This window comes from Pithys albifrons, chromosome 7, assembly GCF_047495875.1.
Source record: "Pithys albifrons albifrons isolate INPA30051 chromosome 7, PitAlb_v1, whole genome shotgun sequence".
NCBI lineage: Eukaryota > Metazoa > Chordata > Aves > Passeriformes > Thamnophilidae > Pithys > Pithys albifrons.
The window spans coordinates 25117594-25132335 of NC_092464.1; the positions used below are offsets into that span (position 1 = coordinate 25117594).

The 14742-nt window shown below is 45.2% G+C and overlaps 1 protein-coding gene across 1 annotated transcript in view; it reads left to right on the forward strand.

Moving 5' to 3' along the window:
- Window positions 1-8761: 8761 nt before the first annotated feature.
- Window positions 8762-14742, forward strand: part of COL1A2 (collagen type I alpha 2 chain) — a 38464-nt gene continuing 32483 nt past the window's right edge. The window contains exons 1-5 of the mRNA XM_071560725.1: window positions 8762-8975; window positions 11238-11248; window positions 11831-11848; window positions 12535-12570; window positions 13896-13979. Of these exons, the coding sequence (XP_071416826.1) occupies window positions 8906-8975; window positions 11238-11248; window positions 11831-11848; window positions 12535-12570; window positions 13896-13979 (219 nt within the window). The 5' untranslated portion in view covers window positions 8762-8905. The remainder of the gene's footprint in view (window positions 8976-11237; window positions 11249-11830; window positions 11849-12534; window positions 12571-13895; window positions 13980-14742) is intronic.

Sequence of the window (14742 nt, forward strand, 5' to 3'; positions counted from 1 at the left end):
AGCTGACTAATAAAGACCAAGTCATCAAGACAATATCTTCCAAGTGGCATTTGAATGACCAGACACCTTTGTAGTGTGAAGAAAACTGAAAAGCTGAATTATATACACTATTGAATTCAGAAAGTAAGAATGCCGTTTCCCAACCTTATCATTATACCAACTCAGTAATAAATAAGACCTGACATTCTGCTTAGTGGAAGTATAAATATTCAAGGATCACATACAAGAGTGGTAAGCAGTCTAACAGGACTGTACAGGTGATGACTGAAAGATAGCTCTTGAAATATTAATTACTTGGAGAGATGTAATGTCCAGGTGTAGGTAGGGCTGAGTGAACAGACACAACACTGACTGGCGTTAGAGCTCAGACACAAGGTCTGCTTGTGCCAAAACATTAACATTTCTGTGTCACTGGAAATTAATGCAGGGTTGACTAAGAAGACTATTTAGCACTACTTTTGAACTGCATATCTTCAAAGGCCTGCACCAGCATGAAAGTATCAGCATGCATCACAACTCTGTAAATCATGTAAATGAAGGCTCTTGTATGCATCATGGAGCAGGAGAAGCAGGGACTCAGAAGATAAACTGTCAGAGGTTAACTAGTAAATCAGTGGCTTCAGGTGATAATAACTGCTTGACTGCTGGTCCTATGGCAAATACAATCATACTCCCTTTTTACATAATTGTACACAAACATTCCCCTTGTTGCAAGAAGTAAGGAAATCATCTGGAAGCTTGAAATTATGAGATTCTAAGATCTGTTAAACTCTCAAATAGTGTCTCTGACTGACCAGTTTGAATCTGTTGACAATATTAATAGCCTGAAAACTGAATTTTGATGTATGCAACATGTTTATCATGTAACTCATTAGTTAGATTTCTAAATAAAATTTAACTGGTAGTATGGCCCATAGCAGGTAAAACATCAAAATTACTTAAAAACCAAGAGAAGAAAACTATGAAACTTAAACTGCAGCAAGTGAATGGAAAGGTATTTTTCACTTCTATCAGCCTAATTTTGGCAAGGATATTGAGAATGACAGCCAAAGTGCTGTCATTTTTAGTAATGTGATTCATGCACCAGTGAAAGTCTCTGGTGTGCTGCACTAGATTCTGCTGGATGGGAATGTGACCATTCTTTGTTCTAGATCTCTAATAGTGAGCCCCTACTCCAGCTCTGAACTAATTTATGAGCAATTGTTAGTTTGGTGGAGTAAGAACTGAGAATCTGAAATCGGTGTAAAAACTGGTATGGTTTTATTTTTAAGGAACAATTCTGCAATTGTCAAATGTATTTGTGTATACTCACAAATAACCTGGAAGCTAGAGCTGGGAAGGGAGTTGTTGGTTGATTGGGGTGGGAAGGGGGGGGGGGGTGTGGGTGGGGTGGGTTATGACTTAGAAGAAACAGAGCTCAGAAAATAATACTGGTTGAAAAGAGAATGGTGGATGTAGAAAAAAGAGGCTAATTATGGGAAAACAACATATTAGAGGTAAGAATTATTAAGTAAAAATATTTTCCAATCATCAGTCTAGAGAAGAAAATCAGATTAGGATGTAGTTGGAGATAGTTTTTCATTCTCACATATCCCTGTTTTTCCCACCTCTTTTTAGTGCACTGATGCTTTCATAGGCAGGCTAATGCCTTCCTGGTATCTTCACTGTCAGTCCTGTAAGAAAGGATTTCCCACTTCAGCATCTTTGAGATATCCCCAACAGTCAGGAACAAAGGCTTGGTTAAATAGGGAGATTCTGCAAGAAATCAGGGATAAAAAGAAAATTTACAGACTATGGAAAAAAGGGCTGGCTACTTACGAAGAATTTACAGATAGAGCTAGGTCATGCAGGAAAAAAATTAGGGAAAGAAAAGTGGAATTTGAAGTAAATTTGGCTATTTCAGTTAGGGATAACAAAAAGTCCTTTTATAAATACATTAATAACAAAAGGAGGGGCAAGGAAATATAGTTAAGGAAGATGAGGAGAAGGCTGAGGTACTTAACACCTACTTTGCCTCAGTTTTCACCAGTAAGACAGGTGGCCCTCAAGACAACTGACCTCTGGAGCTGGTGGACAGGGAGAGGGAGCTGAATACCCCTCCTGTATTCCAGGAGGAAATAGTGACTGACTTACTGAGCCAGCTGGATCCTAACAAGTCTATGGGACCAGATGGGATCCATCCCAGGGTGATGAAGGAGCTGGCAGAAGAGCTTGCCAAACCACTCTCCATCATCTTCCAACAGTCCTGGCTCTCTGGGGAGGTCCCAGATGATTGGAGGCTGGTGAATGTCACCCCAATCCACAAAAAGGGCTGCAAGCAGGACCCTGGCAACTACAGGCCTGTCAGCCTGACCTCCATGCCTGGCAGGGTTATGGAGCAGTTCATCCTGAGTGCAATCACACAGTACCTTCAGGGTGGACAAGGGATTAGACCCAGCCAACATGGGTTTAGGAGGGGCAGGTCCTGTCTGACCAACCTGATCTCTTTCTACGATCAGGTGACCCACCTGGTGGATGAGGGGAAGGCTGTGGATGTGGTCTATCTGGACTTCAGCAAGGCCTTTGACACTGTCTCCCATAATATACTCCTGAAAAAGCTGGTAGCCCATGGCCTGGACAAGTGTACCCTCTCCTGCGTTAAGAGCTGGCTGGAGGGTCGGGTCCAGAGAGTGCTGGTGAACGGAGCTGCATCCAGCTGGCGGCCGGTCACCAGTGGTGTTCCCCAGGGGTCTGTATTGGGTCCAGTCCTGTTTAACGTCTTTATTGATGATTTAGATGAGGGGATTGAGTCCATCATCAGCAAATTTGCTGATGACACCAAGTTGGGAGGGAGTGTCGACCTGCTGGAAGGCAGGAGGGGTCTGCAGAGGGATCTGGATAGACTTGAGAGATGGGCTGATTCCAATGGGATGAAGTTCAACAAGGCCTAGTGCCAAGTCCTGCACTTTGGCCACAACAACCCCCTGCAGCGCCACAGGCTGGGCACAGAGTGGCGGGAGAGCAGCCAGGCAGAAAGGGACCTTGGAGTACTAATTGACAGGAAGCTCAACATGAGTCAACAGTGTGCCCAGGTGGCCAAGAAGGCCAATGGGATCCTGTCCTGTATCAAAAATAGCGTGACCAGCAGGACCAGGGAAGTGATCCTTCCCCTGGACTCTGCATTGGTGAGGCCACACCTTGAGTACTGTGTTCAGTTCTGGGCCCCTCAGTTCAGAAAGGATATTGAGGTGCTGGAGCGGGTCCAGAGAAGAACAACAAGGCTGGTGAAGGGACTGGAGCACAAGTCCTATGGAGAGAGGCTGAGGGAGCTGGGGTTGTTTAGCCTGGAGAAGAGGAGGCTCAGAGATGACCTCATCACTGTCTATAACTACCTGAAGGGAAGTTATAGCCAGGTGGGGGCTGGTCTCTTCTCCCAGGCACTCAGCAATAGGACAAGGGGGCACAGGCTTAAGCTCTGCCAGGGGAAATTTAAGTTGGATATCAGAAAAAAATTCTTTACAGAGAGAGTAATCAGGCATTGGAATGGGCTGCCCAGAGAGGTGGTGAATTCCCCATCCCTAGAGATTTTTAAACACAGATTGGACGTGGCACTGGGTGCCATGATCTAGTAAATGGACTAGAGTTGGACCAAGGGTTGGACTCAATGATCTTGGAGGTCTTTTCCAACCCAATCGATTCTATGATTCTATGATTCTATGATTCTATGATTCTATGATTCTAATAACAAGATAGAATTTCACCCACTGACTATGAGATATCCCTTTAAAGGTGGTCTACTTTTTGCTAACCTTTCAATGGTAAGAAGCTTGCTTTGAAGCTTTTGATACAGAAATTCTCAGAACCTGAAATGTTTGACATCAAGGTATGCTTTTCTCCTATTCTTGAGATATTGTTCCGATCTTGGTTGAACAAAGAGAAAGCAAACTTAAATTCGGCATAAATATCAAGAATGCCATTCCTCTTGTCCCAAACTCATGTTTGTGCCTGAAATAGGGAGAGCAAGCTTGTGTGTTTCCCTTCAGTAGAGCTCTTCCCTGCAATAGGGGCGGCAGTTCCAGCAACATGGAAAAAGCTGAGAAATATAAGAATCTGGAAACAAAGCAATGAGAGTTCAGCTGGGCAACACGAGTCAGAAATAATCTGGAATGTGGCAACACTAAGATGAGGGATAAGTTATGAATTTGAAAGCAGATAAGGCAAACTAAATTGACTCAGAGCAAACTGAAAAAAGAACACTCCTGTACAAGCTATGATATGCATTCTCCACTGCAGTTTTCTTTTCCATCTGTTCTCACTCAGACATCTCTGATGATCAAGTGTCTGTACAGTGAGATTGGACTTTGCAAGGGATGACCATGCAAATCTTGTCCTGAGCTGATGATACAGAGCATACAAGGAGATATCACATTTTCCTCTGTGATATGAGCATATGCCATGAGTACTTGTACTCAGACATTCTAAGACCCTTTCCTAGTTTGCAGCAGGAGATCTTACTTATCTTTTCAGTGAATAGGGAGTAGAAGGTTATGAGGACATCCAAAAGTAATTAACATATATGATTTTCTCTGCATCCTCCTTCCAGAATGAGGGATTCTAACTCCACCTGAAGCAGAACAGAGATCTGTCCATAGCTGCTGTAGGAGATGAAAGCATATCAGGATGATAGGGGGTGACAAGTTTTACTCATGGAAAAGCCTAGGCTGGCAGGGGAGTTTTGTTGCTGATTATGATTTATGTCTGCATGCTGCCTCATTTTTCAAAGTGGGATTTAAATGCACTAGATAACTACACCCACTGCCTGTGGGGATTTAGTTACTTCAGAAGCTAACTTCAGTGAGTTGCAGTCTCAAACAAGCCTTTACTTGCACTGCTGCTTATTTATGACTGTTGGTATCCATATCAAGTGGTATTCACATAATGAAGGATCATGTTAAAGGTGCTTCCTTTATTGAGACAGATTTCTTTCCTTTAAATTGTGAGTTATGAGTAATTATGAGTACTCTTTGTTGTAGCTGAAAATTATCACTTGATATGAAAAACTACTATTTATTATTATGCTAATTGAAACTCAGGAACTCAAGATAACAAAAAGACTGATTCTTTTCTCACCTGCTATAAGCGGTTATGGTTGATGGTTTATTTCATGGGTTTTTTTGATTGTGCAGCAAACTTTTTCAGTAATTGATTTCAAGGCAAGGTATCAGTGATTTGTCAGTCTCCTCTAATATTTCCTGTGTGATTTTGATTGGTATAATAATATAATATATATTTAATATATATCAAATATATATCAAGCAATAATTAGAGCTTTATATGATATCATCCACAACATTCCATGCAAATACATTTTCACACAAATACAACCCATGATCTTGTTTGCTTACTTTTAATTGCTCCACTGATTTCTACCTCTGGCATTTTCCAGTGCGTACTTGGCTCATGTAGTTGTGAGTCCTTAATCTTATCACTCCCAAGCCTGTTGAAAATTTGTAGGAATGAGTAGACCTGCTACAAGTGGTGCACATTGTAATTTTGTTTTCTGGTCTCTCATAAAGAAAATTCTGGAAGTCCCCAGGAGCTGAGGCTCTGTATCTGTCCATTCACAGTGCTATGTCATAAAGATGCAATGGAAAACTTTTTAATATTGTGATTTCATCCCCACTTTAGCAATATGCTGACCAACAGTGGTACAAGCTTGGTATACCAGAACTTGTTACTGCATCACCAACTCATTTATAATCTATCTACACACATCCATTAATGTGTGTGTTGATACAGAGAAAGCATTCTAACCATCATTAGATTATTTTGTTTTTACTAAAATCATTTGGTGTTGGATTGAATCAGTGCGAGGTGAAAGAGATTCCTCTTTTTCCTTCCTCGGCTTTCCTCAAAATGTGAAGGCTACAGGTGACTGATAGTGAAGAAAATGGCCAAGGACTTCATAGGTTCCAAAGATCAGGTATACATATGAGATTGTTATGCCAAAGATATCGGTCCTGGAGAACTTCAGTTATGGATTTTTCACCCTGGTGGACTGCTGAAAAAAAGACAGGTAGGCATGGGGAGAGAGCCATACCAATGAATTATTCTTTTGTTAACTCTCTTTTCCTTTTCCTGTCCATATGCACAAATCCTGAATTGGCTGGACCACACCGAGAATTGGAAGCTTTGGAAGCTTAAAGAGTTTTATATCATCTCAACTGCTTTTATGTGCTGTTGAGATTTTTGCTATGTGTCTCTCTCAGCCTTTATGACAGGCATGGTAGCTGAAAATCTACATCTTTGCAGAACTTTTCCTTTCTTTAGGTTGGGGGCTTGTCTTTCCTAGGGGAAACTTCATAGCCAGGATAGAGGGGAATAGTGGTTTAGTTTGATTTGGTCAGGATACATGTGTCTGCATTCCTGCACCATCAGACTATTCCATTATTAGAAAAAGGCTATTATTTCTTGAAAACATGCATAAAGTAGGTTTATACATATTCAATTAGATTTTATCTCAAAACAGTCTAATTACTATTTTAATCAGTCAATAACTGTTCTGTTGATGCAGCACAGTCAAAATGAAGAAAAACTCTGACTGTAGAGTCAATGACTGATTTCAAGGAACAAGTCCGAATAAACGAAAACACTGTTCACTGGAAGTGGTGCCAGGAAATGCTGGGACATCAGTGCTTTGGTCTAATTTCATTTATTATTTTATCTTGTTTGAAGCTCACTAAGCTACTTTGGGTTTATGTTGGTATAAACTTTCCAGCCGTTATCTTCACTGTCCAGGTTAATTTAAAATCCTTCTTGATCTAAATTGATGCCATTCACATGCAAGATAATCTGAAGGAGTACTCATGTACCGTTTATGCCATATAATTTTATTACAATGTTTCAATCTGTCATAATTCCTTGCGCTCCTATTTTGTGGTCAGGCTTACTTCGTCAGACGACCTTTTCCGAATACTGTGGTTTTTTCCTATCCAAACTGTAGGCTTTTTTCTTTCATGGGTACTCTGGATAGCGAGGAACCGTCCCGTCCGCGGAGATGGCTTCAGGCAGGCTGTTCAGCTGAGCACTGCTCTCCCGGCACGCAGGGATGCTGCTTTCGGCGGTGCCCGTGCTGGAAGTGCCGCTGGGCAGCTCCTGTGGGGTCCTCTCTCAGGTGGGCTGCCATGTCCCATCTTTCCCATGCTTTCTCTACACGTCCCCCCGGAGGCAACTGATAAATAGGGGCTGGATACACTCCGGCACGTCCTCTAGGACCGGCTGCGAGGGGGACGAGCTGCGCTTGGCTCAGGGGTGATCAGGAGGCGGTGCCGCCTCGCTCCGGGAGCCCTCCCGCTCCCTCCGTCGCGGCTCTCCCGTCAGCGCGGGGGCTGCGGAGACTCTCTGGTGTGCCTGAGCAGCATCCGCCTGCTCAGCGACCACAGCCCGTGATGGGGGAGGGAAGGGGAGCGAGGACGGGGGCTCTCCTCGCCTTTTCGGCCCCGGAGAGGCCCCACGTCCTGAGGCGGGGCTCCTGTTTGTCTTCGCCAGTTACCTCTGCCCGGGACTCCCTTCGGGGAGCAGAGGAAGCTTGGGAGGGGCTGCCCGCCTTGGAGGAGCCTCTGGGCGGGGAGGGGACTGGCCGAGGCCGCCGCTTGGCCTGGCCGGAGGGACCACGTCAGCTCCCCGCTGTCGCGGGGGCCGGGATGGGCGACCCCAAGTGACTGCAGCGCCCCAATCCCCGTCCCGGGGCAGAGGTGCCCGGAGGGGACGATGGGGCTCCGCTGCCTGCCGCGAGGGGCGGCCCGTCGGAGCCAGCCCCTGAGGCACAGCGCGGGCAGGTCCTCTCACATCGCTCCCTTAGCCCCCTCCCCCCGACAGGGAGAAGCCGGCTGCCGGCAGACGTGGCAAACAACCCCGCCAACCTTCCCTCAGCTGGCTGGGCGGGTGGCCGTCGGGGAGGGGAGCTGCCCGGAGTACCCATCCTCCTCCCTTCGCCCGGAGAGCCCCGTCCAGCAGGGCGGGAGGCGGGCAGCGCTCGGGAGAGCTCGGCGGCTGCGGGGCACCCCGGGCTCCCCTCTTACACACATAGTGACCGAGCGGCTGCTAAGCCGGGAGAGGAGTCTGGCGGCTCTCTGTCCGCACCCTATCCCGAGACGCATCCCCGGGGAAAGTAAAGCGCCGGGACGCGAACGGGCTCCTCCGCGGCCGCTGCGAGCGGGATGAGGAGCTGTCGGTGCCCCCGGCACTCGCTGTCCGCAGGGAAACACGAGGGGCGTGGGACCGGGGTAACAGTGCCAGAAGGGTCGGGCTACAGGGTCCGGGGATGGGGGCAGCGTCTCCTTTTGCCTTTGGTTGCAGTGGGACGACGGAGAGAGGTTGAATGGGGGACTCGGCCTTCTCGCGGCTCGCCCGGCCGCTTCCCCGCGGGGCGTGAGGCTCCGCAGGCCCTGGACAGCTCCCGCTTTGAACGCCGTCGGGGCGCTGCCAGCCGGCTGCCCGGCGAGGCTCCCGGACGCGCTCCCACAAAAGCGGGGCGAGAGGGGCGGGGGACGACTGAGGGGGAAAAAAAAGCAAGAAAGAAAAGGGGAAAAAAAGCAGACGACGAGTCAGATTTTCCTTCCGAAAGCCTCAAAGTGTCCACGTCCTCAAAGCATGGAACCAATTTACCGTCGCCGCCCCCCCGTCGGTACCGCTGCCAAGGCTGCCGCGGAGGGCCGGAGACACGGGCACGTGACGGGCTGGGCGGCGCCGGGACCCTCCTGCGGTATAAGTAGGGCGGACCGGGGCTGGGTTAATTTAGCGACCCGGACAGCAGGTTTCCGCTAAGGTTGGAGTTACTCCTCGAGACTGTATGCCTGCGTCCCACAGGCGATAGCTAACCAATCGACTCGGCACCACAAGGAGTCTGCATGTCTTGCAACTAGACATGCTCAGCTTTGTGGATACACGGATTTGGTTGCTGCTCGCAGTAACTTCATACCTAGCAACAGGCCAACGTAAGTGCTTTCCGCTTGTTTACGGCGGGGTGGTGGCAGGGGTGGCTGTCTGGCTGCAGCGCTCTGTCTTGACGCCATCCTCACGGACGGTAGTGTGAGGGAAGCTGCCGCTTCCCGAGCGGTAGAGACCAGCTCATAAACTGCCACCTCCGTCCCAGATTAGAATCTAGCTTCTTTCTTTCCCTCAGAAAAAGATGGCAAAAGTCCAATGAGATCCTCCCCTACGAAAAAGAAAAAGAAAAAAAAAGAATAACCTCCCTAGACAGGCTCGTGCCTAAAGGGGAACGCAAAGCCCTATCTCCAGCGCAGATGCTGGAAGGCTTGCGCCGAGCGGAAAGTCCCAGGCTGCATTTTCGTGAGACTTCAGACGCGCTTTCCGAAGCAGGGGAGCGGGAGAGCAGCGGTTCAGCCCTTCCCTCCCCCCGAGGAGGCGGCGCGGGGGCTCCGTGCGGGACCCGCCGTCCCGATCCCCCGCGCGCGGCGGCGCCCCCTGCGGGCGGCTTGAGGCCGCTGCGGCGCCCCGGGAGCCTCCGACTCCGATCCATCGCGGTGGGACTGAGCTGTTCCGGCTCCTCCGGGGCGCTCCCGAACGCTGAGCGCGCCCGCAGGGGATCTCTAGAGAGGAGGACCATACGAGGCAGGAGGAGGGAGGCGGGAAAGCAGTATTGCTCCACTATAGTGCGAAAAGAGCGCGGCTCCCCGAGGGTGCAGTGCGGATCCCCAGCTCTCGCTGCCAGAGGATTTACCCACCATCTCAGAGGGAAAAGCGCACCCACACACGTGCACACACTGTTGCGGGAGAGAAGCGCGCCCCGCGGACTCGGCTGGGGCAGAAGCTCCCCCGCTTCTCCGCGGTACAGCGCCCTGGGAAGTGCCCCCCGAGCCGCTGGCCACCGTGCCTCTAACTGCCTTTGACCTGGGCTTTGGCCGAGTTCCAGAGCGGAGGAGGGATGAAGCAGCCGTGCTCTGCCCTCTCCTGGCGTTGGGAGCCCTCGGGAAGGTGCCCCAGCTGCGTCCCGGCTCTCCCCCGGCGAGAGGACCGGGGCGGTGGGCAGCGCGGTGGCCGTGGCCCGGGGGATGCCCGAGGGGGCCGGGGCAGTGGGCAGCGCAGTGGCCGGGGCGGTGGGCAGCGCGGTTGCCGTGGCCCAGGTAATGCCTGAGGAGGCTGTTCTAGTGGGGCATTCTGGGGACATCCCGCCACCCACCGCCGGTGACCGGACGGTAGCAGCGCCTCCGCTAAGGAGACGGAGCTGTTGGTGTGGGAGTCCCCGAAGCGACGCCCCCGCGCTTCCCGCAATGAGTTTGAGTATTCGCCACTGTCAGTGTCACCGTCACCTGGGGGCAGTAATGGCTTTAATTTTATCTTGCGTTAGCACAGGCAATCGCTGTATACTACCACGGTATTTCAGTGCTTTCAGCACTTCAGCAGTGTTACCTTTTGCTGGACTGTACGAATCGGCTGAATTTAGTGTGGTTCTACATTGCTAAAGTGACACATTGTGGAAAAAGTCTCCAACAACTTGCTAGTTAGGGATAATGTCAAACTGCTGGCATTCAAGTGTGATGTGAGACATTTTTACTATGGAAAGTTTAAGCCAAAATACATTTTTAATTGTAAATTAAGAAATTCAGAAAATTCATATCTCCAACTAATGAACAATAAGATACTTAGGAGTACATAACATATAGAGATGAAGTTATTTGCCATTTGGTATTTAATAACTTCAAAGTGTCCCCTGTTACACATTTTTACAGGAAATGGTGGAATTACGTAAATTTGGCTAGAACTGTTCTCCATAGAAAGTGTGATGGGGCCATGTAGAATAAAATTTATATTACTCCTACAATTTAACATCTTCACACATATCAGCTGGTTTGGACTTATTAATCTGTTACACATACATGTATGTGAAAATACATAGATGCTTTTGTTTCTAGAGAGGTATGTTTAAGCATATTGAAAGCAAGTTTACCGATGGTATCTGCCTTTTTACTGCATCAATCATATTACTACTTGTTTAAATTTCACTAGCAAGTCCATTTTGAGTTTGAAATACATGGCAATTTCACCTGTGAGTCTTTCCAGTCTAAGAGAATCATCTTAAAAGTAAGAAATTACAGTAAAAATGTTTATTACATTGAGAAAATAAACATAATGCATTTTTAATTAAAAGCATTGAAATGTAAAACTTGTAAAATAACTGAATCCCTGCTCTAATTATCTCTCTTTTCTTCTTTTTTTTCTTTCCCTTCTTTCTGCAGATGTAAGTCAGGTCAGTATAATTTTTCTATCTAGTGTGTAATACTCCAATTAACAGGCTAGGCTTCTTTTCTTGTGGTGGTATTACTTTCTAACATTCATTTCAAGATGGTCATGGAAAGATGGTGATTAAATCCTGAAGGGACTGCTTGGAAAGGTACCCACCCCGAATTCACAAGTGGGACGGCCCTTTTAGGAGACTGCCTTCATAGGTGTAGAGACCATGAGGAGAAAGTAACGAGTCAGTGGTGTTTGGACATTGTACCTGGCAGTTTGGGTTGGAGATGACTCTACTTTAAAGCCAATTTTATACTCTAAATTTCATTGCATGGAAGGATTATGAAAGAGCTCAGGTGTGCCTTTTCTTTTTTTTTAGCCAACATTTTAGGCTGCAACAGCTATAAAATTTTCAGTCTTCAACAGAATGTTTTAAAGTAGTTACATGCATCTTTGCTATATATAAGTTTCTAGCCTTCATAGTAATTTAAAACCATAGGGCATACTTAAATATACTTTATTGAGAAAAAGTACAGTTATGTAAGAAGATGATACTAAGCAATTTTAACTTTTTTAATTCTCTTCTTTATTTTTCCAGGCACCTGTAGGGCGGAAGGTAAGCATTTTTATTTTTCTTGTGTGGAAATGGAGATGGTATCAGATAATCTTCAGCAGATTCATATTTTGTTGAATATTAGATAAAAGGAAAACTGACTATATTCATTATTTGCAGAGTTCCCTGAAAATAGCAATAGCACTAAGATGAATAGGTAGTAGAAAATGGGGAAGAAGCAGTGCAACATCTTAATACCAAGGTGAATTCAAATAATTCAAATTAGAGGTGCTTTACTCATAAGCAGATCTAAGCCTACCAAAAACTAAACTACATCAAAGTAGCATTCTTAGTTAAACAGAGTTCCTTTGGAAAGATTTGCATTAATTGAATAGTACAGCAATACATATACAGGTCTTAAGAGCCAAATAGATTCTATTTCACTTATCAGAGTTCCTACTGTTAAATTAGAACTAGTTACTCAGTAGAGATGAAAACCAACTTTGTGAGTTCTTCTGTGGTCTGTGCAGTGATAATTTCAATTCACACAGTAGAGACAGGCAATAATCTATTTCCAGTAGCTGATTGTGGAAAAAGAATATGCTGTCTGTGCAAAATAGGTATTGGACCTGATGTGCGGTCTTCTTTCACTTTTTCATGTACACTAATTATTCTTAATGTTTCTGTTTCCCTGAATTGTCGTGGAAAACCTCCATGGGAACTCATTAAGTGTTATTTTTTTCTGGCAGGGCCCTAGAGGAGACAAAGGGCCACAGGGAGAAAGGGTAAGGAATTAGATTTACATTCCTTTTGTCTGTGAACTTTGAACAGCAGTTGTTGGAAGAACAGTAGGAAAAAATAAGTTTAGGCATCTTTGAGATTAAATTAATGTACCAATGGAAGCATGCATGTACAATTTTATCAAAAAATAAATCAAGTTCCATTTGTACCAAATTCTGCCCTGGCAATACCTCATCAACCTGATTATGGTCATTGTGTCCGAGCAGATGTGTTTGAGATCATATGGCAGCCTAGCACTCCAAGTGATGGTTTGAAAAATGTTTTTCCAGTTGCTCTCCATGGAAATAGTGCATGGAAATGTAGAGGGAAAAGCTGACACATAAAGATGTTGTCTTTGAACAATATGGAATATGGATAAGCCCTTTATATAAAACCTGGATAAACAAAGCCAATTTTGAGGATCATTCATTTTCTGTGCCTCCAAAGATTGATTGGTAAAGCTCTCTTATTGGCAGCTAGGCATTTGTCATCTACCTTCTATTAGTCAAAGCAGAATTTGTACTGTTAAAGGCTATTGTAAAAGTGACCATAAATGAGGACACCTGAGAACAATTTAATTGTACTGTTCATTCATGTTGGTATCTTATTGCTTTTTGTGAAGTGGTATTCTGAAATTCACATATTTATCTGGGTAGTGTGTAGTTATGTGGGTTTTTTTGTATCTTCTGAAAAAGAAAATGCCACAGTACTGATAGGGAGCTCTTGAAGATTTAAGATGGTAGTATGCTGACAAGTGTAAAGGGAACTATTAGGAAGATTATATCTCTGTGGTCAACTGGATATCTCCTTTAGGTTACCACTAACTAAATTTATTTAATGAAATGAGACACATGCTTTGTCCTGAAGGTAGGAAGTCTAATCCTGGTGCTTTAGAAATCCATTTGTTAAGGATTTCATTTAGCACTGAACTGTGTCCAAATTAGTAAACAAATTAAATACTTCACCTCAGTTGCCACAACTTGAGGATGTCTATGGGTCCACATGGGTTGCTAGTGGTTTATATGTCCAAAACTGGTTGCTTAAGATGAAATTGCCCAATTTGGAGATCATACTTTGGTAGCATAAATCCAATATCTTCCCCATAAATCTTCTCAGATATAAAGCTCCAGTATATATATGATATGAGGTATGAAGAGGCAACAAAAAATCAGGCTATACTTCTTTTCTCAAGTTAAGCATTTATTGAAACTGCCTATATAGCACTGCTGTATGGTGTGTGCTAGATGCCTAATTGTTAATGAAGTTACCACATCAGAGGTTTCTTGAGCCACTTCTAAAGTTCACTTTATAATCTTCTTTGTGCCTCTAGGGTCCACCAGGTTCACCAGGCAAAGATGGTGAAGATGGAGTACCGGGTCCTCCAGGGCCCCCGGGTCCTCCAGGTCTTGGCGGAGTAAGGCATCCGAACTTTCTATTACCAATACTGATAATCTGTGCTTAGTGACTAAGGCAAAATGTATATCTGCTGTAAAACACTGATGTTGCATTGGAGAGTAGAAGAAATATTCACTTGTGAGCCTTAAGAAATTGGTGGTCCCAGTTCCAATGAAACTTTCCTTGGTGTGTATATGTTCCATGGAAAATTTGGACTCTGTATTCAGCAGGGACTTACGGAGAGGAGCAAAGCAACCCTGTTAATTAGCATTAAATTTACACAGTCATAATGTCTATGGGTTAGGATTCAACTTAATGAAGCCAGTGCTGTTAAGCTGGATTCAAGAGACAGCAACTGTATTGGAAAAAGCTGAAGAAGACTACCCCTTAGGCTAAAAATCAATACTTAAAAGTCCTGTAGAATTCTAGAGTATATTCTGTTAGAATTTTTTCATTTCTATCTGCATTCATGCTGCAAAACATAAATTGATTGTGTCATGTACACACTTTCTGCACAAGTGTCCATTATATATATTCTCTGCAGAATTTAACTCTTTGTTAGACATTAGCTTGCATAGGCAGCGTGAAGATGAAGACAGTGATATATTGATCAAGTTTAGTAAATTCTTTTGCATGGAAAAATACTATTTTGCCTTCAATGTGGATAGCAGTAGTTTATTTTCCTATTTGCAAATCTAAAACTACTTTCATTAATTTTTCTTATTTTAATATGCTGATAAACCAATTAAACAGATTAAAAGGCAAGAAAAGGATTTTCAATT